Source organism: Rhinichthys klamathensis, unplaced genomic scaffold, assembly GCF_029890125.1.
Source record: "Rhinichthys klamathensis goyatoka isolate OS25496 unplaced genomic scaffold, OSU_Roscu_1.1 h1tg000004l_1, whole genome shotgun sequence".
NCBI lineage: Eukaryota > Metazoa > Chordata > Actinopteri > Cypriniformes > Leuciscidae > Rhinichthys > Rhinichthys klamathensis.
The window spans coordinates 1,726,572-1,749,430 of record NW_026606557.1 but is presented as its reverse complement, the minus strand read 5'-3'; the positions used below and the strand labels follow the sequence as shown (position 1 = coordinate 1,749,430).

The window sequence follows — 22,859 nt, the reverse complement described above, 5'->3', positions numbered from 1 at the left end:
GCTGACTAACGTGTAATAAATCTCTTGTGGTATTCCTCAATTGTAAGTCGTTTTTGGATAAAAGCATCTGCTAAATGAATAAATGTAAATAACACTGTACGGTACAAGGGCTCTGTCCTTTGAACGAAGTGTTGAACAAAGGTGTTGACTCACTCACTGCATAAGGTTTGTTTGCATTTGCACCAGTGGGTTTTGTGGCATCTCTTATCCGTCTGATTGATGTTACATGCACAGGATAGTCATATAGCGTATAAATCATGGCAGACAATTAACTTTATTTAAATCTGATTAAGTTCTGTTCAAGCAGACTAAATAATAATGGTCTGGAAAAGAATGCTACAATGGTGACAATATGTCTCTGTTTATAATAAAGATTCCTTATAAATCTACAATCCCCAACATGAAGTGTTTAGGAAGGTGTTTATAATTAATGGATTCGTAACAGAAAACGTATCCATGTCATGATACATTTATGAATGAATAATCTGAGAACATAAATCATTATGATCATAAAGTCATGCAGTCACCACAATCTGATTAGTAGTAGTAGTCATTTCATTTTTAAAGCAAATAACACTCAAAGTTTTATCAGCCCATGAGGACATATACACTTTATACTGTGTAAAAAACAAAATGTCAAACCGCACATCAGACAAAGCATGTATATGAATGACATATAGGTATGACATCAGCAGTTTGAATAGGTTTTTTTTTTTTTTTTTGGAGATGAGAGGAGAGGAGGTTGGACATGCATACATATAAATGTGACCAAATGACAGTCATCTGTTCAATACTGCATCTCTATTAGACTATTTGCCATGGATCTACGGTGGCTAATATTTTATCTCGCCTCAGTCGGTAAGTCGGTTCTTAAATGTCTAACTGTTTCTGTTGTTGTGTTGTGCAGTTTTGGCCCTGGTGTTTGAGTGTATGTCATGTAGTCACATGACAGATGAGTTTACTCAAAAATACTGTTTGGTTTGTTACACAGTCTTTTGATTTGATGTGTCTATTTATTTTCTTATCCACACTTATGAAAAAGAAGTGAGCTTAAAGGAGAACTCCGGCGCTTTGTAAGTGTACAGACCGTTTAATAAGAAGATATTTTATGAAGACAGTCCACTTCGTGTATACAGACAGGAGCCATCTTTGGAAAACAGTCTCGACTAATCAAACCACGAACGCCATTCATACAGTTCAGAAGTTCACTGAACTTCATACAGTTCAGCTCACTTAGCACGTCGTTCGTGGTTTGATCAGTCGAGACTGTTTTCCAAAGATGGCTCCTGTCTGTATACACGAAGTGGACTGTCTTTATAAAATATCTTCTTATTAAACGGTCTGTACACTTACAAAGTTCTCAATGCTTCGTTTTGCATGTAGGGACCCTCATTATGTTACTGTGTTCGTGTGGGGCTATTTTGAGTCTTGTTAGTGGTATAAACTAGCGATTTATTTTTACTTAATAGATGCCCCCATTACTAGCGTTATACGCTAAACAGTTTTTAGAGATAAAACTCTTTACATTCGATTATCATGAAAACAAATCTCAGAGAACGGTTCACTAGGTACCAATGTTTTATTCGACCAAAGGTTCATTTTGCGCCGGAGTTCTCCTTTAATTGCATTCACTTGTAGTGTATGTCAGATCTTAAAAGTATATTTTAAAAACTACTTGCAGATAATATAATATTAATAAAATAAAAGGTCACTTAAGTGCACTTAAAGAGAGACTTTCATGGTTCTTAACACATTTAAGTAGACTTTTAAAAAGTGCACTTTGTAATTATTTCAAATTAAGGTTTACTTTAAAGTACATTTAAAATCGTTATGTTTTAAGTGTTAAGTTCATATTTTAAGTGTACTAAATTGCAACTTCATCATTACAAATGTGTAAGTACAAATATATTTAAATACATTACATAAAAAATTACATTATTTTAGTTTATCATAAATGCATGTCAGTACATTCAGCAGTGACTTTACTCATATTTCAAAGACAGCAGAAGTAATTATGCAATTACATATAAAGATGTACTTAAGTCCTTCTTAAGTGGGTCAAAACACTCTTAAATTCTGCTAACTGCTTAAAGTCCCCGTGAACCGGAAGTTGCAAACGACTTTTCTCCAGTGTTGTGACGTATTTCCGAGAGAAACGGAATACTAAATGAGGCAAAATGGTGGGCGTGGCTTTTTCCCAACTAGCACCTGATTGGATCTAGAAAAGTAGGTGTTTTCATTCAGCCTGTCTATTGTCAGTTGGAGGGGCGTGATTACGGATGTTAAGAAGATGCCCAAACCGTGAAACCTACGTCATCAGGCAAGGTCCTCCAACGCAGAGGGGAGGGGAAATTTCAGATTTTGATTAAAGATTACGAAGCCAAAAAATGTTTTGTGTGGATTGACTTGCATGGATGAATTGTTCACCACAAAACGATCAATTTAGGCAAACAAAGTAAGTATGGTCAATTTTGAATTCATGGGGACTTTAAAGTATAACACATTTTCATTTAATTTCAGTTAGCATGCATTTAAGTTTCCGAAAAAAATTACATTCAGTTTGTAAAAATGTACTCATAACCCATCCCCACCCCTAAACCTAACTCTGCCCATAACTTATCCCTAAAACCAGAGGGAAATTATGGTGAAAAACACTGATTTAAAAGCACCTAACCCGAGTTGTAAGCCTAACTTGACAAACTGTAAACTGATTGTAATCTGATTGGTTGATTGGACTGTTGTTCCAGAATCAACTAAGATGTTGACGCAGGAACATGTTTTACTTGGTGAAACCACGTTCACCGAACAGGTCATAAGCATAGTTGCATTTTATATCTTCCTTTTAGCATTGTTATTATTGGAAGTATATCTATGGAAGGATGAATGTTGAACAGAGAAAAAGGTGTAAATGAAGGACATGAAGTGTCATCTGTGCAGGGTGTGTGTCTGCTGCTGAAAACTGCAGTTATAAGGCACTTATCGAGCATCTCGGCTTGGACAACAGTGACGGTCAGATGACGTCTCTACGGCCCGTGCATAACTGGACAACTCCTACCACTGTTTTGATGAACCTGCTTGTGACCTCCATCACAGAAGTGGTATAAATCCTGCGTGATTTACTTGAATGTCAATGACACAGGATATCACAATGTTATTATCATCACTCAACATTTCTTTCTTTCTACAGGATGAAAAAGCCCAGAGCATCTCAACACAAATCACAGTTATAATTGTAAGTGTTTTCAGAACCCTTTTCACACACAGTTTTACTTAACTTATAAAACCATGACATGTGTAATCAGATGTTTTATCTGGAAAAAAAGAAATTATAATATTTGTCGATACACTGTCAAGCTATAATTAACAAGCCAACTGAACATAATTTTTGGCGTCGCCCAGTGACTATTTGACTGATGAACCAAAGCAAGACATTGAAAGGTTTAATTTATTTGAAGTCACATATTATATATTTAGATACTAAAAAATAAAAACAAAGTTACACTTACATTTTTTTTTTTCAAAGCTACTTATAAAAAACTTGTTACATTGAACCAAATCGCTTGACCACTAGTTATAATTAACTTTATACCCATATAACTTTGCAGGGTTGGTTCAGTGAGTTCACCGTATGGAATCCTCATGACTTTTGTGGGATCAATGTCACTTCAATTAAAAAAGATATGGTTTGGATTCCAGACATCAACATAATTGAAAGGTATGGAAGATTTTGTGTAGTTTAGAATGGTTTGCTAAGGAAGGAAGTAATGAATGAGACATTTATATAGCACTTTTCATATGTACTACTGTACACCCAAAGCACTTTACAATCATATCAGGGAATCTCTCCTTAAACACCACCAGTGTGAGCATCCACTTGGAAGATGCGACGGCAGCCACAGTACAACGGCGCCAGTGTGATCACACACACACACCAGCTACAGGTGGAGAGGAGAGAGAGTGATAGAGCCAATTCAGTGGGCATTGGAGGGAATGTGGCCAGGACACCGGGGTTACACCCCTACTCTTGCAAGCAAGCAAGCAGTGAATAAAAGCCTAAATTAAACCTGCTTATTATTTAAAGTTGCTATATTCCTTCAGAAGACTTAGCTTAAACCACTCAAATCAAATTGATTGACTTTATGAACTTAATGAAGCTTGAACATTTTGGTAGACTTTTAATTGACAGAAATCTCTCAAATTTTATAAAAAAAGATTCTTCATTTATGTTTTGAAGATGAATGAATGTCTTGGGAACAACATGAGGTTGAGTAATGGATGCCAGCATTTTAATTTTTTGGTTGATCTATACCTTTTAAAGTTTGCATTTGATTTTACTGAACTACTTTTCTTCTTTTTCTTTCTATTTAGCATCAAGACAGAGTTTGCAACAATAGAGAATCAACATGTGCAGTTGCTTAATGTGGGCATTGTTCTCACATCTAACACTTTAGCTCTGACATCGGCCTGCAAGATGGACCTTCACCGGTTTCCCTTTGACGTCCAAAGCTGCAATATTACCCTTCAGTCTCCAATACATTCAAGTACATCTGAAACTCGGAAATCAATGATGATCAGGGTTGGGCAAAATGCAAAAATGAAGAGTTCAGTTAATGAACGAGAAATAATTGGCCCCACACACAGGATGTTGAATTGGCATTTGAATTGAAATGACAGGAAGAGAAATATACAAAATTACAATTCAGGAGAATTAAACAATCAAAAACATCATTCATGTTTGACATTTTTAATGTCAAAACATTTTTAACCCTAGAATGCATGAACGTCTCTGTTACATATGTAACCCTCGTTCCCTGAGTACAGGGAACGGAGACGTGTCGTCGGGGAGTTCCCTGACGAATTGGGATCACGCTAGGGAGCCTATTGCCTTCGAGAGAATTAAAAACGAGCCAATGGAATTGGCATGCAAGATTTGCATTCCGCGACCCGCCCACCAGCGCGTGTATAAAGGGCGGAAGTAAACATTGCGTAATGCTTTTCGCTGAGGAGCCGAACAGTGTTCAGACCTCCGCGAAGGTACAACAACATGGCGAGGGGACGACACATCTCCGTTCCCTGTACTCAGGGAACGAGGGTTACATATGTAACCGAGACGTTCCCTTTTGTCCTGGGAACTCCGACGTGTCGTCGGGGGGTTCCCTGACAAATTGGGATCCCTAACAAAACGCCATGGTGCTGGCTAGTGTTGTCACGGTACCAAAATGTCAGTATTCGGTACCAATACCAGTGAAAATCCACGGTTCTCGGTACCAATTTCGGTACCAAAGCTTAATTTAGATAAAATTTACATATATTAAAGTGTATATCACAGTTACAAAGATGGAAACTGTAGTATTAAAAACACTTTACAATAAGATTCTATTTGTTAGATAACATTAGATAAAATGATCTAACAATAAACCAGTTATATACTGTAGCAATTATTCTCCTTGGGGTTAATTTAAAAATATACTAATACATTTTTAAAATCAAAAGTTTTATCTGTTAACATTATTTAATGCACAATGAATGAAGTGAACAAACATGAACAATCAAGTGTTTGTATTAAATAACATTCACAAACATTAATTAATGTTGTAAAAATATATTGTTCACTCAATGTGTTGATGTTAACACATTAAGTAATGTTAATGAATGGTATCTTATTGTAGTGTTACCAAACTATACAGGAGATAAAACATGTTTTATTTGACTGAACTGTAGCCTACTTTTATTTAATCCAAAACTGCCAAAAATGTCACTCTTGCCTGTCTTCAAAACTTGAGAACCCTGTAGCTGATTTCTAATGCAAGGGCTAGAAATCAATTAATTCTTTGCTGATACTTCCTCGTCATCACGGAGAGCGCAGTTTGCACCGCTTTCTCCTTTTCTCCACAAGCGCTCGCTCTCGCGTGTCTCCGCTATGCAAACAGTGACGCGCCTGGAAAAACAAGCTCGCACGTCGCTTCTATTATAATATGAGCGCGCCTACATTTGAAATTTGCACGCGCAAAAAACGTGCTAAGTTAACGTGTGAACGGCCCTTTATGGCAACGTGACATTAGCCTAATTCAACATATTTCCATATGTGGCTCTTTCCTCCTTTCTTGTCAACAAGTGGATTCAGAGCCAACGCATTAGCAGCGCCGCCGGTCGCCATGTCTCAGTGTTTTTATGAAGAGGACGCAACTCTGCACCTTTCGGACAGCGCATCAAGAACCGGATTAACCCGGTACTCGGTACCTAGAAAAGCTGGTACCGTAACCGTTCATTTTTTTCAGTACCGACTTGGTACCGAAGTACCGAGTTTTTTGACAACACTATTGCTGGCCCCTTCCAGCGCCCAGCTAAGCTACCCAAAGCAGTTTCACAATTTACGGGAGCTAGCAAGGGAGTCACACTGCTGTTCCGCAAGACCCACACAGTGGATTGGATAACACTGGGAAAGCGTACCCAACCCGTAAAAAGGGGAAGGGAACGCTGCGGAAGCCAGATGCCTGAAGAAGGCCTGGAATACACATATGTACTAGCCCAGGAGGATAGTGAAACATATGGCAGTCTCTGAGGTAGTCACATCGGGGAGTGGGAGCGTACTCAACAGGGACGACAGAACGAGTCTGTCAAGGGGAAGACACGGCTGGACTGCACGTGGCATAATGGGTCACCAAAGAGACCACTGGACATAACACCCAGTCTACACAACAACTCCCTTAGAGGTAGTAGACCTGGCGCCGGTGGCCCGCCACGCCTGGCACCGGAGGGGTGATGGAGGAACTCACGAGGCTAACCAACGTAGAGCGCCAACGGAGCGAAGACGCACGTATCCGGCTGAGGCACGGAGTGGCGTAGCAAGCTGACACAACCTATTCCCTCGCACCACTGGCCGTAGCGAGTACTCGGGAGGAAACAGGTTCCACACGTAGGCTATAGAATCTAGCGAACGTGTTCGGTGTCGCCCAGCCCGCAGCTCTACAAATGTCTGTCAGCGAGGCGCCTTGAGCCAACGCCCAGGAGGCAGCAACACCTCTCGTAGAGTGAGCACGCAACCTGGGAGGACAAGTCTCACCCGTAGCTTCATACGCTTGGGTGATAGCATCCACTAACCAGTGAGCTAACCTCTGCTTGGAGACGGCCTTCCCCTTCTGCTGGCCTCCGTAACAGACAAAGAGGTCCTGAAGCTTTGCGTTCTGTCAATGTAAACCCGCAGGGCGCGGACTGGACAGAGAAAAGCTAGGGCTGGGTCTGCCTCCTCCTGGGGCAGCGCTTGCAGGTTCACTATCTGATCCACGAAGGGAGTGGTAGGAACCTTGGGCACATATCTGAGCTGGGGTCTCAATATCACGTGAGAAAAACACGGCCCGAACTCTAGGCACGATTCGTCGACCGAAAAAGCCTGCAGATCCCGACCCTCTTAAAAGAGGCCAATGCCAACAGGAGCGCTGTCTTAATGGACAGGATATTCAGCTCCACTGTCAGCAAAGGCTCAAAGGGAAGACTTTGAAGAGCTCTCAGTACCAGAGCTAGGTCCCAAGAGGGTACAGAGTGCAAACACGAGGTGGATTTAACCTCCTAGCACCCTTAAGGAATCTGATGATCAGGTCGTGCTTCCCTATGGACTTACCTTCTACTACATCGTGATGTGCGGCTATTGCGGCAACATACACTTTGAGGGTGGAGGGAGACAGCCTTCGCGCCAACCTATCTTGTAGGAAGGAAAGCACGACTCTGATCGGGCAAGTTCGGGGGTCCTCCTGACGGGAGGAACACCACTCGACGAATAGGTTCACTTCAAGGCATAGAGGCGCCTCGTAGAGGGGGCTCTAGCAGAAGCAATGGTGTTTACCACAGCCTGTGGTAGATCACCTAGAACCTCCGCGTCCCATCCAGGGACCAGACATGGAGTTTCCAGAGGTCTGGACGCGGGTGCCATAGAGTGCCTCGTCTCTGAGAAAGGAGGTCCTTCCTCAGAGGAATCGGCCAAGGAGGGGCTGTCGCGAGGAGCATGAGTTCCGTGAACCAAGTCCTGGTGGGCCAATACGGCGCCACTAACAGGACCTGCTCCTCGTCCTCCCTGACCTTGCACAGTGTCTGTGCAAGAAGGCTCACTGGGGGAAACGCATACTTGCGCAGGCCCCGCGGCCAGCTGTGAGCCAGGGCGTCCGTGCCGAGGGTCCCCTCGGACAGGGAGTAAAACCACTGGCAATGGGTCGTGTCCGGAGAAGCAAACAGGTCCACCTGTGGGACTCCAAAAACACTCCAGATCAGCTGAACCGCCTGGGGATGGAGTCGCCATTCTCCTGGCAGGGGAGGTAACCGTGAAAGCTCGTCTGCCACACGGTTGAGCTCCCCTGGAACATGAGTGGTGCGAAGCAACCTCAGATGCTTCTGACTCCATAGGAGGAGGGGGAGGCGAGTCGCGACATGCTGCGGGAGCGTAGACCACCTTGTCGGTTGATGTACGCAACGGTCGCAGTGCTGTCCGTACGGACCAGTACGTGCTTGTCTTTGAGAAGCCCCTTGAGGCGGCACAAAGCCGAGCATACTGCTTGTAACTCTAGGCAGTTGATATGTCAATGCAGCTGGGGCCCCGTCCACAGACCCGAGACTGCATGCCCTTTGTACGTGGCCCCCCACCCCATGGCAGAGGCATCTGTGAAAACCACAGCATGCCTGAAAACCTGGACTAGGGGCACTCCGGCCCGTAGAAACGCAGGATCCGGCCACGGGGAGAAGGTTTGGCGACAGTGTGGGGTTACTTTGAGCCGGAACGTGCCGATCTGCCACGCCCACCTCGGGACTCGATCGTGAAGCCAGTGCTGAAGCGGTCTCATATGTAACAGGCCGAGCGGCGTAACTGCGGCTGCCATATGCCCCAGGAGCCTCTGAAATTGTTTCAGTGGAACCACTGTCCTGCCTCGAAAAGACCTGAGGCAGGTGAGCACTGACTGGACGCGCTCCTCTGTGAGGCGCGCGGTCTGGGCGACCGAGTCCTACTCCATACCGAGATAAGAGATCCTCTGCACGGGGCAGAGTTTGCTCTTGTCCCAGTTGACCTGAAGCCCCAACCGGCTGAGGTGCCGGAGCACCATGTCCCTGTGATCGCACAACACCTCCCGCGAGTGAGCTAGAATGAGCCAGTCGTCGAGATAGTTGAGAATGCGAACGCCTTGTTCTCTCATGGGAACAATGGCCGCCTCCGCGACTTTCGTGAAGACATGGGGCTACAGGGCCAGCCCGAAGGGTCGGACCTTGTACTGATACGCTCGACCCTCGAAAGCAAACTGTAGAAACGGTCTGTGATGAGGAAGAATCGAGACGTGAAAGTACGCGTCCTTTAGGTCGATCGCTGCAAACCAATCCTGGGGATGGATGCACTCGAAAATGCACTTCTGCATGAGCATTTTGAACGGGAGTTTGTGCAGGGCCCGATTCAAAACTCGTAGATCCAGGATTGGCCGTAACCCACCGCCTTTCTTGGGTACAATGAAGTAGGGACTGTAAAACCCGGACCTCATCTCGGCAGGAGGGACCGGCTCGATCGTGTCCTTCGCCAGCAGGACATCGATCTCTTTCCGCAGGACAGGGGCATCCACTGACCGCACACAGATGAAGTGGACGCCCCTGAACCTGGGAGGCCGGCGTGCAAACTGAATTGCATAGCCGAACCGAATGGTGCGGATGAGCCATTGGGACGGACCAGGAAGCGCTAGCCAGGCTTCCAGGTACCGACCCAATAAGCCCACCCGAACCACCGGCGTACCCGCGGAGGGGCAGTGAGGTGGAAGGCCGGGACCCGGCTCCAGTGGCAATGTAGCCACTGGATGCTGGGTCTGGGTGGTCCACCGTGGGGCAGACGGCAGAGAGAGCTCGTAGGCTTTCTGCTGCGGGCTGCCCCGTGGCGAGGGGAGGGGAAGAGACGAGGCACGAGGCCCTGCCTCCTCGTGAACTGGTCTCTGCCCCTCTGGGCCCAGCCGCCGACTGGAGCGACGCAACCGGGGTAGCGTCGCTGCTATCTGCAGACTGGGAAGAGGGGAACGAGAGCGATGCTGCTCGTAGACAGCATCCAACGTCGTTCGGACCCTCTTGGGTGGAGGAGACCGAGGATGACCTGGAGGAGGAAGAGGAAACTGCTCTTTTATTGAAACTTTGGGTACCGCTGACCCTGGTGGTCTCCGGGTGGTCAGCGGTACCCAAAGTTTCAATAAAAGAGCAGTTTCCTCTTCCTCCTCCTCTTCCTTCCTCCTGAACAAAAACAGAACGGAACAAAATATTCTCCCGCCGGCCCTCCCCCGGGGGAAGGAAGTGTGCAGAGGCACCCTCCTAAGCAGCTCCGGAATCCTCCACCAGGTCGCCCATCTCAGGAGCGCTTCCCTCCCTTCCTTTTACAGGAAGGGGCCGGGGGCGTCTGAGCGGGGTGGGCCGCCCTCTTGCGACCAGACTTCCTCACTCCAGAGGTGGTAGGCTGCGCTGGAGGAGGAGCTGGCGCTTGAGGGCGACCTCGGCGACGGGAAGCAGCCGGGTCTTGTACAGCCACAGGAGACGGACCTGCAGCAGGCCGCCTCCTATGCAGGACATCCCGTATAGCCTCCGACTGCTTCTGGGCGGTGGAGAACTCCTGGGCCAAGTTCTCCACCGCGTCGCCGAAGAGGCCACCCTGGGATACGGGGAAGTTGAGAATTTTGTTCTTCTCAGCCACAGGTGGCGCTCCTGGACCACCAAAGTGGACATCGGTCGGGACCACCCACCTGCAAGTCATGGAGTGCTTTAGCCTGATGGACCTGGAGCAACGCCATGGCATGCAGGGCGGAGGTGGCATCTCCACACGCCATGTAGGCATCCCCGGTCAGACCAGAGGAAAACCTACAGGCGCGGGAGGGGAGTGAAGGGGCACCCCGCCAGGAGGAAGCGGTCTTCGGACACAGCTGCATCGCGATAGACCGCTCCACTGGGGGGATTCCCTCGTACCCCGTGCGCCGCCCCGCTGTCCAGAGTGGTAAGGACGGAGAAGCGAGGTTGTCTCCGCCTGTACACCAGAGGCGCCGACCAAGACTTCCTCAACTCCTCATGCACTTCCGGGAAGAAAGGGACCGGAGCGGGTCGTGGAGCAACAGCACGGCCCGCTCAAAGACACCAATCATCCAACCGCGAATGTTCGGGACCCGGCGGAGGGTTCCACGCGAGCCCGACATTCGCTGCCGCCCGTTCGAGCATAGCGGACATTTCCGGATCTGGCTCAGCCTGAACCACCACACCCGAAGGGGGCAGTCCCGCCGAGTCATCACCAGAAGATGACCGCTCTTCCTCCGATGCCATGATCGACATCTGATCCTCAGGTGGCGCCCCGAAGGAAACAACCGGAACCGCCCGAGGGGGCTCCGGCCGCCCACCGGAAGCGCCGATGGCAACGTGCAACTTGAGGCGTGAGGCGCCCGACAGTCTCTTTCACCAGTCGGAGCGTTCCTCACGGTGATCCTCATTCGCTCACCAACAGGATTTACCGAAGTAGCTGCCTGCCGAACTGAACCGGCAGACGAACTAGATCGAGGATTATCTGAAGGGACTCCCCAGTGTTTCAGGGTTCTCAGTCTCGAACGTAGCATCGCCAGAGTCATATTCCCGCAATGAGAACATGACTCGTCCACCAACGCTGCCTCAGCGTGCGCTAAGCCCAGACACGTGAGGCAGTGTTTGTGGCCATCAGCCTGAGGGAGAAGTCGACCGCATCCAGAAACGCACGGGTGTGACGACATCCTGAAAAGGACGCGAACACACCGTGTTGCTCTTTTAGTTTGAAAATAAAAGAAAAAAAAAGAAAAAGAAAGAAGAAGAAGGAGATGTTCTGAAGCGCCGAGGCACCGAGGGACCACCGCGGCAGACACTCGGGAGAAACTGCAAGCCCTCGTGCTGCACTCAGTCGCGTCGATCACTTGAAGCGCCGTCACACCAGCAGCCGTCAGAGACTCCTCTTCTTTCAGCTCGTCTTCTCTTCAAACCGGCAAGAACAGCAGCTTTACACTGAACACTACTGAGAGGCTCCGAAGAAAAAAGCATTATGCAATGTTTACTTCCGCCCTTTATACCCGCGCTGGTGGGTAGGTCGCAAATGCAAATCTTGCATGCCAATTCCATTGGCTCGTTTTTAATTCTCTCGAAGGCAATAGGCTCCCTAGGGTGATCCCAATTCGTCAGGGAACTCCCCGACGACACGTCGGAGTTCCCAGGACGAAAGGGAACAAAAACTAACACAAATGCATAAACGGGGTCAAAATGACCTGCATTCGGATTAATGGTTTTCTTTGAAAATAGGTGTCCTATTAATGAAATAATTGAAGATACACAAATGTTTTTATATATATTAAACATATTTATTTGTCCACTTTCCTCGTAGGCTATATATGCATTACAAAAGCGAAAATTGATTCTTTAAAAAATGCAGTTGTACTTTTTCTTAAACTCTAAACTCATTTAGATTGAACTTTACTAACATTTAAACTTTACTCCCCACATTTCCCATAGACCACGTGAAAATGATCTTTTCAGAAAGAGAGAACATTTTAAATAAAATGTGCTAATTTCTAAGCAAACTTTTGGGAAGAGTTTGCACCAATTCCTTTGCTTGCTGTCCCTTTTCTGTAGCCTTTCTCTAGTCATACACTGTCTGAGCAGGTTCTACATTTGATGAAGACCTTCATGACTGTTACAAAATATACATGTGTATAGTATGAATATTATCAAGCATGAATGTGTGTGGTATGAATGCAGTCTGAGTACACCCGCCACCATGTTAGCATTGTCATATGAGCTATAGAGTGAGTTTTGTCATGTCCATGCCTTTCGCCACTCCTCTCCCATGGTCTATGGGTAGTAAAGTGTCCATTGTATGTGACCTTCAGAATCTTGGCAGAAATAGAAGGTCATCTGGTGAATACGGGCCAGTTTGACCCCCTATATGCATTCATGTGGTAGTGAGACAAACAAAAAAATCCCTTCCTATGCATATTTATTTGAAATGAAAGTCATTGTAATGTCTGTTGTTGATTTTCTCTCAGGCAAGGAGCTCCTGATTTACCCTTTCTCTGATGCATCATTCCTGACCCTCAGCTCCAAGAAGGCCTTTCAGACTCAGGGAGAGTGGGAACTCCTCAGTATAAATATCTCTAAAGGCCAAGCTAATCCTCTAGGACAAAAACAGGATCAGCTGATATATACGGTACAGAGCAGAACGATAAGAATCACATTTAAATAGATTATTTTTAATGTGAATGGTGCACTTCAGTAAGAATGAGACTCATGCTGTCACAATACTGTATATGGGGCAAGTTGTCACAGCCAACCCTGTCATTAAACAGCCTATAGGCGTTTCAGGTCAAGCTCAACAGTAAAACGATTATGTCACTGACGATTAGGCTTGGACACAATGACACTTGTACACCGGCTTGTACTGATGCTCAATAAACCTGTGTTGTCTTTTCTCCCGATAACTGCCTTTGAGTCTGGTATATTCCCTGACAACATTGTCATTTAACTGGTAAATAACACGCAGTTAAGTTTCCAAAATCATTACATTCAGATCACACTTAAGTATATTCTTTCAAAGTATATTATTTCCATCTTTAAAAGTGTGCTAAAGTATACTTTTTCACCTTTCAGATCTCACTGTAACTTCATAGCATTCATTTAACAGCTATGGCAAAATACGAAAACCACTGCTAGAGAAAACAAGTTTTTCAGTATCAGAACTTTTGACAGAAAAGATACAGACCTTGTAACAACTGGCTCCAGTCTCCAATGTTAATGTAAAGCTGCTCTGATAAAGCATTTAAAGAAGTTTCTGTTCTTGCAGATCACCATAAGGAGGAGACCTTTACTGTATGTCATTATTTTTCTGATGCCAGTATTTTACTTCCTTGTGCTGGATGTGGCCTCCTTCTTCATCGATTCAAGTGGAGGAGAGAAGCTTGGGTTTAAAGTAACTTTGCTTCTGTCTATTTCTGTGTTACTGCTGCTTCTTAAAGACATGCTGCCCTCCACTGCCAGTTGCATCCCACTGATTGGTGGGTTACTTTACTCTTATCTACTGTATGTGTAGCAAATCAGCAGATTCTGATTATTTCTGAAGGATCATGTGACACTGTAGACTATCTATTTCAGAATAAAATTGAAAACAGTTCTTTTAAATTGTAATATTTCACAATATTACTGCTTTTTAGTGTGGTGAACTGCTACTGCTTTAAAAAAAATTCAACTTTGTATTTGTATTATAATTATTAAAAAAAAAAAATGTTTTTCAGGGATTTATTGTGTTGTCATCTTCGCTGTCATGGGCATCAGTGTTCTGGAGACTATTTTTGTGAATTTTCTGATGGCTAAAGGAAACCAGACAGTTTCAGTGGCAGCAATGGAAAGCACATCTGCTCTTTCTGGTACATATTTACCCAACATCTAATAATGAGGGGTAATTTATTAGTTAGTTATCCATGCACATTCCCATTATTCATCCCAATGTGATTTGGATGTTGGCATATTTGCTCCCTGAACTTATTGTTCATGAGCTTTAAATGCTATATGAGATCTCTATATCAGAACTTTTTGCAGCTGGCAGGGAAAAATGAACTTTTATGAGTTCTTCAAAAGAAACTGATCCACAAAACATCTTATGTTTCGACATAAACATGTATAATTCCTCTCACAGATACCGTAAAGGACACAAAGGGCCCTTCAGACTCAGTTGCCGACAGCATTGAAGAGCGGCCGTACACTCTTACCGTCCTGAAGCAGATCCTCGTGGAGTTTCAGGCTGTTGCTCATCAAAACCAACAAGAGAGGAAACCCCTGTGCTGGACCAGAGTGGCCACAATAATAGATGTGATCTTCTTTTTGCTGTACGTAACCACTGTTATTGTGTTTCTGATATCACTGTTCAAGTCTTGGTTCCCATGAGTATATATAGGCCTGTACATGAGATGATCAGGCTTTCATAACTTCTGCATGTTTCATTAGAAATATTAAAATATAGATAAGCCAATAGTTTTCCTTTTTAGTTACTGTACTGTACATTATACTGAATACACTCTTGAGAATAAAGCCTCCAAAAGGGGATTTTTTGCAGCAATGCCATTTTCTTATTGTGAAGATCATTTTAATAATCTGAAGAACCATTTTCTGCTATAAAGAACCTGGAATGGAAAGATGTTAAAGGTTCTTCATGGAACCACATGTGCAAGAGTGTAAGACTGTGATGTGCAAGAGTGTAAGACTGTGATATGCAATTTGTGAAAAGAAAAATTCAAATAAAACGTATTAAATATATTGCAATCTATTGCTAAATGCAAATTTTATGTACATGACAAAAATAATAGTAATATAATATCTTTGATTTCACATTTTCGGTAAATTTATCTGACTTTTATTTAGATTTCTTTTTACCAAGTGCCTTTTTTGATGTCACAAAACATTTAAACAAGATAATTATACTATTTTTACATAAATTGAAAAAGGATGAAAATATTCCATTCTTTATTACCAAGTTTCACAAAAACAACTTCTTAAAATATTTGTAGCATTTTTTTTTTTAGGGCTGGCAACAGTTAATCACATCCAAAATAAAAGTTTGTGTTTACGTGTGTGTACTGTGTATAATTATTTTGTATATATAAATATGCACATATGCATGTATATATTTAAGAAATATTTGCATATATACTGTATATTTATACATACTTTAGATTATATATAAATATTTTATATATGAATAACACATTTTTCTTAAATATATACATGTGTGTCTGTATGCTAATGCCTATCTGTAAGGAATCACCGGAGGCAGCCGTTGAGCAGAGAGGCCAAGCGAATATTGGCTGTTTTGTTTTATGTTTACAAAGCTTTTTGTTCACTGAATTAGATGTTTTAAATGCAGACACAAACATCGTGCTGTCCGGTGACATGTCCATGTTGGTTTGTGCATGATCGGTCTGATGAGCAGGTAGGCTAAATAAATAATGATTGTTTTGTTTCCTATTTATGAAGCCTTGTTTTACTAATTAGGGAATAGTTTTTAATGCAGACGCAAACATTGTGTATTTGTAGGTCATTTGGTCACGCCCGTTCCTATCTTGGAAGTTAGTCCAGGGTTTGTGGCTGTGTCGCAGCTAATGTGAGGTTCCCTTTCAAGGCGGTCACTTCGACATTACGTCATACTGACGTATATGGGAACTCCTCCCCTTCTCCATTTTCACTGAAATCTTATAGATTAACGCCAGCTGGAGACAGCTGGCCAATTGACGCAAAACATGCAAATGCTGACCGGTCCGCGGGCAGTATAAAAAGCATGGGCGCGACAATTACGTCAGAATCTCTTTCTTCACGCTAGAAGTCTTATCTGAAGTCATCGTGGAAGTTGCAATGGAGGTTACTCACCACGTTTCCTCCCCGCATCCGATGGCTGCTACATGCCAGATATGTGCGGTATCGACTCGCTCTACCCAAACAAGGATCTACCGAGGCCGCACTCACGGACGACAGGCATACGTGCTGGTCTACCGGTACGCGCCCTCATAAACCCGGGCATCAGCAGGGATGAGGCCCACTGCCGCCAGCGGCTGCTGGTGGGCCCTCTCACGCCCAAAGAAGAGTTAACAGTCGTTCCCCCCTGTGGCCCAGTGGCGGAACCCGAAGCCTTCGCGCGAGAGACCCGTGTTCGATCCCGGCTCTCGCAGCAGATGCATTTTAACCTGCCCGTCGCCTCTCCGGTCCTTTTCGCGGGCTCGCTAGAAGGACTCGACGCGATAGGCTTCGTCGGAAAGGATACTTTTATTATTTTACTTAGCTCGGTATCTATCAGCCAGGCTACTTCAAAAAGATTCCGTCTTCACGACGTCCTATGGTAAGTCATGCGAAGACGCATCCAGAGAGACGAGGCAAGGCGATGGCTCTGTGTCTAAAGGCGCGAAAGTGGTCATTTCCCCCTGTGGTTCAGTGGCGAAACCCAAAGCCGTCGCACGGGAGACCCGTGTTCGATCCCAGCTCTCACAGCATGAAATTTAGTCTCGCCGCGGCCAGACATTAAACCGAAACTTTTGATCTCTATACGGTCCAGCCTTCCTCGATGTCTCTCTTCGTCGGCACCTCGTCCCGCCTAATTCGGCTACAGCCGCCAAAACGGTTCGAACCCGAAACGAACCGGATCTTCACCGTTGGCAGAGGGCGGGACCGGGAATGTGGCGACACAGGCCACGGAGAGCGCCGCGTCAGGACGCCCCGCTCTGGTAATGGAGGTGCACAGCTTACAGCTTATGTCGTCAGGCTGCCCTGTATCCTTCAGTGCAACTGGCCATTCTGATTTAACCACGTATCCACAGTTGTTGTCGCTACGCCACTGACGCTGTGTTTATGTTCAGACTACACACTGGTATGTGATATGATTTGTGCCGTCATATATTGCCCTGTTTCTCTCAGTGCGAATGGCTATTCTGATTACCACGTATCCACAGTTGTTGTCGCTTTGCCACTGACGCTGTGTTTATGTACACACTGCACATTGATATGTGCTATGATTTAACTGTTATGCCCTTATATATTGCCCTGTATCCCTCAGTGCATCTGGCCATTCTGATTTAACCACATAATCGCAGTTGTTGTCGCTTTGCCACTGACGCTGTGTTTATGTACACACTGCACACTGATTTGTGCTATGATTTAACTGTTATGCCCTTATATATTGCCCTGTATCCCTCAGTGCATCTGGCCATTCTGATTTAACCACATAATCGCAGTTGTTGTCGCTACGCCACTGACGCTGTGTTTATGTACACACTGCACACTGATTTGTGCTATGATTTAACTGTTATGCCCTTATATATTGCCCTGTATCCCTAAGTGCAACTGGCCATTCTGATTTAACCACGTTTTCACAGTGTTGTCGCTAAGCCACTGACGCTGTGTTTATGTTCACACTGCACACTATATGTGCTAAGATTTGCGCCGTTATATGCTGCCCTGTTTCTTCAGTGCAAATGGCTATTCTGATTACCACGTATTCACAGTTGTTGTGCGATAAAATGACGCTGCGTTTACGTGCACTCTACACACTGATATGTGTTCATGATTCATGCCGCTATAAATTGCCCTGTATCCTTCAGTGCAAATGGCTATTCTGATTCACAGTTGTGCGATGCCACTGACGCTGTGTTTATGTACACTGATATGTGTGTGTTATGCTTATGCCACGATATTGCCCTGTACCCTTCAGTGCAACTGGCTATTCTGATTACTACGTATTCACAGTTGTTGCGTTGCAACGGACGCTGTGTTACGTACACACTACGCACTGTTATGTGTATGATTTATGCCATTACATATTGCCCTGTTCCTTATCCTTCAGTGCAAATGGCTATTCCGATTACTACGTATTCACAGTCTTGCGATGCAACTGACGCTGTGTTACGTACACACTGTACACTGCGTTATGAATTTTACCGTTGTTGCCCTGTATCCTTCAGTGCAAATGGCTATTCTGATTACTACGTATTCACAGTTGTTGTGCAAGCGACTGACGCTGTGTTACGTACACACTACACAGCGTTACGTGTTGGGATTTATGCCATTATATATTGCCCTGTAATTTTCAGTGCAAATGGCTATTCTGATTACTATGCAGTACGTATTCACAGTTGTCGTGCGATGCAACTGACGCTGTGTTATGTACACACTACACACTATGTGTTATGAGTTTTGCCTTTGTATTTTGCCCTGTGTCCTTCAGTGCAAATAACTATTCTGATTACTACGTATTCACAGTGTGGTGCGATGCAACTGACACTGTGTTACGTACATACAACCCACTGTTATGTGTAATGATTTATGCCATTGTATATTGCCCTGTGTCCTTCAGTGCAAATGGCTATTCTGATTACTACGCAGTGCATATTCACAGTTGTCGTGTGATGCAACTGACGCCGTGTCTATGTACACTCTACACACTGTATGTGTTATGATTTATGCCGTCGTACATTGCCCTGTATCCTTCAGTGCAAATGGCTATTCTGATTACGTACACAGTTGTTGTGCGGGGCAACTGACGCTGTGTACACGCTACGCACTGATGTGCTATGTTTACGCCGCTAAATATTGCCCTGTATCATCAGTGCAACCGGCTATTCTGACTTACTATGTATTCACAGTCGATGTCGCGATGCCTCTGACGCTGTGTTTTTGTACACACTAATGTGACTATGCTAACGCGTTGCCCTGTATCCTTCAGTGCACCTAGCTATCCTATCTAACTGTGCATAGTCACAGTTTGTCGCTACGGCGACTTGCGCTGCATCTGTGTCCACACTGAAGCGTTACGCAGTTATGTTGCTAACGTAACTGACCATTATGTGAACTGTGCATATTCATGCAGTCTCGGTCGCTTCGTCGACTTGCACCGCATTATACACTCAGATGCTTGATATGTGCACACTGATGGGTAATGCTGTTATGTTGCCCTCTATCCTCAGTGCAACATCCAGCTATCCTATCTAACTGCATATTCAGTTCTGTCGCTATGGCGACTACACGGCACGTACAAGGACGTGTTTTTGCTATTTTGTTGCCCTGTTTCCTTCAGTGCAAAACTAGCTATCCTAATCTAACCGTGCATATTCACAGTTCTGGATGTATGTACGTAATCGGATGTGTTATGCTGTAATGCTGCCCTGTTTCCTTCAGTGCTGCTAGCCATCCTAATCTAACTATGCATCTTAGTTTCTGTCTCTACACAGTTTCTGTTGCTACAGCGACTTACGCTGCGTTATGTACATGCAAGGATGCGCTATTCCTTACTCACTTGTGTTATGCTGCCATGTTGCCCTGTATTTCAGTGCAACTAGCTATCCCAGTCAGACTGTGCATATTCACAGTCTCCGTCGATACGGCGACATGCGCTGCATTTATTTACAAATGGGTGTGTTCATGCAGCGGTGTTGCCCTTCAGCCTAATACGGAGCTAACTGCGTGTATTAAGTTGGCGCTACAGCGACCTATGCTGTACGTGCATGTGCTACGCTGTTATATTGCCCCGTTCCTATCAGGGCAACTAGTTATTCTGTGCAAACTCATATTTTCACAGTTGTAGCTACAGTTATGACTGTGTTTGTTTGCTTACTGAGGTGCTATGCTATTATGGGGCTATTTTCTAATTGCGTATATTCACAGTTGTCGTCGCTACGGCCACTGACACTGTGTTTATGTACATTCAGTTATGTGTTGATTGCACTTCTGTACGTTGGCTATAGAACATCGGCTATGTTCTACAAGGTGGCACCCCAGCCCCAAGCTGTGGAACCTTCTTGTGTGTCCGCTGCTGGGTCCTTAGTTGAGCAAGACACTTCACACTGACGAGTGCTGAGACGAGCTCTCCTTGAGATGGCCTTACCACCGGCTCTCGCCCCAGCGAAGCACTTGGAGACTTACGATGTACGTGGATCACTAGGCAGCAGTCTACCAGCTGTTTGTGTGCTTGGTGGATGGTACTAGGGACGTGCTGTTTTATACAGAGACTTGGTATGCTGGCTGTCTTCTCAGAACACATTCGCCAGGGTTCCAAGTTTGATGCACCACCTTAGCGTCGTGGGTTCGGTGAGTTTTTATCAATGTACTCATGAAACTTACCACCAGCTGTGCAGTAGTCTGTGTTGCAGAGTTACCATTGCTGCTAACTCTGGGTTATGACTATAAGGTTACATAGCTGTTTCCACATTACGCAGTAGTTCCAACGTACTGTTAACTCTGTGTGTGGCTTAAGGTTATGCAGCTGTCACCGCTATGCCGTCGACACTGTGTTAGCTCTTGTGCTCGAGTGCTTATGGTGTTGTGCTGCCCTGTCCAGTGCAGCCTTCGCCTCATTGCAGTGGATGCGCAACTTGGTAAGCCGGAGCAGACGTTGGTCTAATTTCGCCTATCAGTTTTGAGTGCTCCTAGCGGCGCTGCTGGCTTAGAACTGTTGTTCCTGTGGGAGTGTAGCTTGACCCCGTTCAGGGCTTATCTTCACTGCGCTCACGGCGGAATTCTATACAGTTCCCATATACGTCAGTATGACGTAATGTCGAAGTGACCGCCTTGAAAGGGAACGTCTCCGGTTACTATCGTAACCTCGGTTCCCTGAGAGGCGGGAACGAGACATTACGTCAACCGCCGTGCTCGCCGTTTGATCAGCTGTGCTAGCGTTCAGTCTTGATTCTGACGTAATTGTCGCGCCCATGCTTTTTATACTGCCCGCGGACCGGTCAGCATTTGCATGTTTTGCGTCAATTGGCCAGCTGTCTCCAGCTGGCGTTAATCTATAAGATTTCAGTGAAAATGGAGAAGGGGAGGAGTTCCCATATACGTCAGTATGACGTAATGTCTCGTTCCCGCCTCTCAGGGAACCGAGGTTACGATAGTAACCGGAGACGTTTTTATACAGTGCTTTGAAGTGTCTTGATTTTATTTTTCTAATGAGATTAAAGTAAACAAAATACGTTTTGTGGTTAATTTTGTGTATTGTAAATTGTATTTTTGTATTTTTTTTTTGTATTAGGTTTAGTTGATCGCTGTTCCCATGTATTTTCTTTAGTTTGATTCCCCAGCTAGCCAGTCCCTGCATGCCTCCAGCCAACACAGCGCAAGGAGTTCTGGATGTTGTGAATCAGACTGGCTAGCGGGGAGTTTTGATTTTTTGTTTTGTTTTTTTGTGTACATCACTTCTTCCCAGCCTCGTGTTGCCAGCCAACGCATTCTCATCCCAAAGCGTAATATATTGACTCTTTTGACAAAGCGTCTATATCCAACGCACATGGCACCCTTTAGCGTCAATATAACACGCTTCGGTTTTGGGTAGGTTTAGGTCTGGGGTAGTGTTAGGGTTAGACCACTAGGAGGCGCCATATATCTGCGTCTCATATGACGCTAAAGGGTGCCATGTGCGTTGGATATAGACGCTTTGTCAAAAGAGTCAATATATTATTGATGCTTTAGAACACATGGACTTGATTTGCATGAGACTTAAGTTTGCAGCGGAATTCATTTTTGGTTTGGAGTATATTTGAGTTTGTTATACTTTTATGTAATATGATTTTGGGGTTATTTGTGTAATTTACTCTTTTGCTTTATTTTAAATTGCTCTGTGTGACGAAGTTGGGATTGTATTGGAGTTTATAGAGGGGTATTAACATCATTGGAGAGGGAAGGAATTCTTGTTCTACAATGTATTTTATTTGACTATATATTATTGTTATATTGGTTTATTTGTCAATAAATCGTATTTTTGTGAGATGTGAGTTTTTCTTTCTTTTTTTTCTTTTTTGTGAGTACATTGTATTCAGTTTTTGATCCCCTTTGCTTGAAGGAGAAGTTACCTTGGTACAAACAGTATACAGCTGTCATTTCTATTTACTGTAAAAATAATACAGTATCTTACTATGAAAGTCATGCAACTGGTAACCTGCAATTTACTGTAAATTTACAGTCAAATAATTAACAGCTGAATGTCGGCTTGAAAGTTTGAAGTAAAAAAATGTAGCATTCAATTTGGAAAAAAATTGGCTATGGAAAAAAGAACAGGTATTCAAGACATAATTAGAGAGATTTCAAATTTAACTCAAACATCTACCCACCGATCCAATAATGATGTTTTAGAAAATTAGCAGAAAGAATTAGACAATATTTAACAAGAAAAAGCCAAAGGTGCTTTTGTAAGATCTAGAAGAAAATGTCTGGAAGAAGGTGAAAGTACTTGTTTACTCTCGAGAAAAGTAATGCAGAAATGTGCCTAATTAGAACGTTAAAAATAAATGACATTGTTACTTTAATTAAATTCTTCTTAAAACTTTTATTTGACTTTT

At 44.5% G+C, this 22,859-nt stretch overlaps 1 protein-coding gene across 1 annotated transcript; it reads left to right on the top strand.

Moving 5' to 3' along the window:
- Positions 1–794: 794 nt before the first annotated feature.
- Positions 795–15,213, top strand: LOC130085216 (5-hydroxytryptamine receptor 3A-like). Its single transcript, XM_056250854.1, has 9 exons — positions 795–858; positions 2,938–3,098; positions 3,188–3,232; positions 3,606–3,715; positions 4,369–4,541; positions 13,047–13,207; positions 13,841–14,051; positions 14,289–14,420; positions 14,690–15,213. Exons 1-9 carry the CDS (start codon positions 819–821, stop codon positions 14,935–14,937), a joined length of 1,281 nt encoding a protein of 426 aa, XP_056106829.1. The 5' UTR covers positions 795–818; the 3' UTR covers positions 14,938–15,213.
- The last annotated feature ends 7,646 nt before the right edge of the window (positions 15,214–22,859 follow it).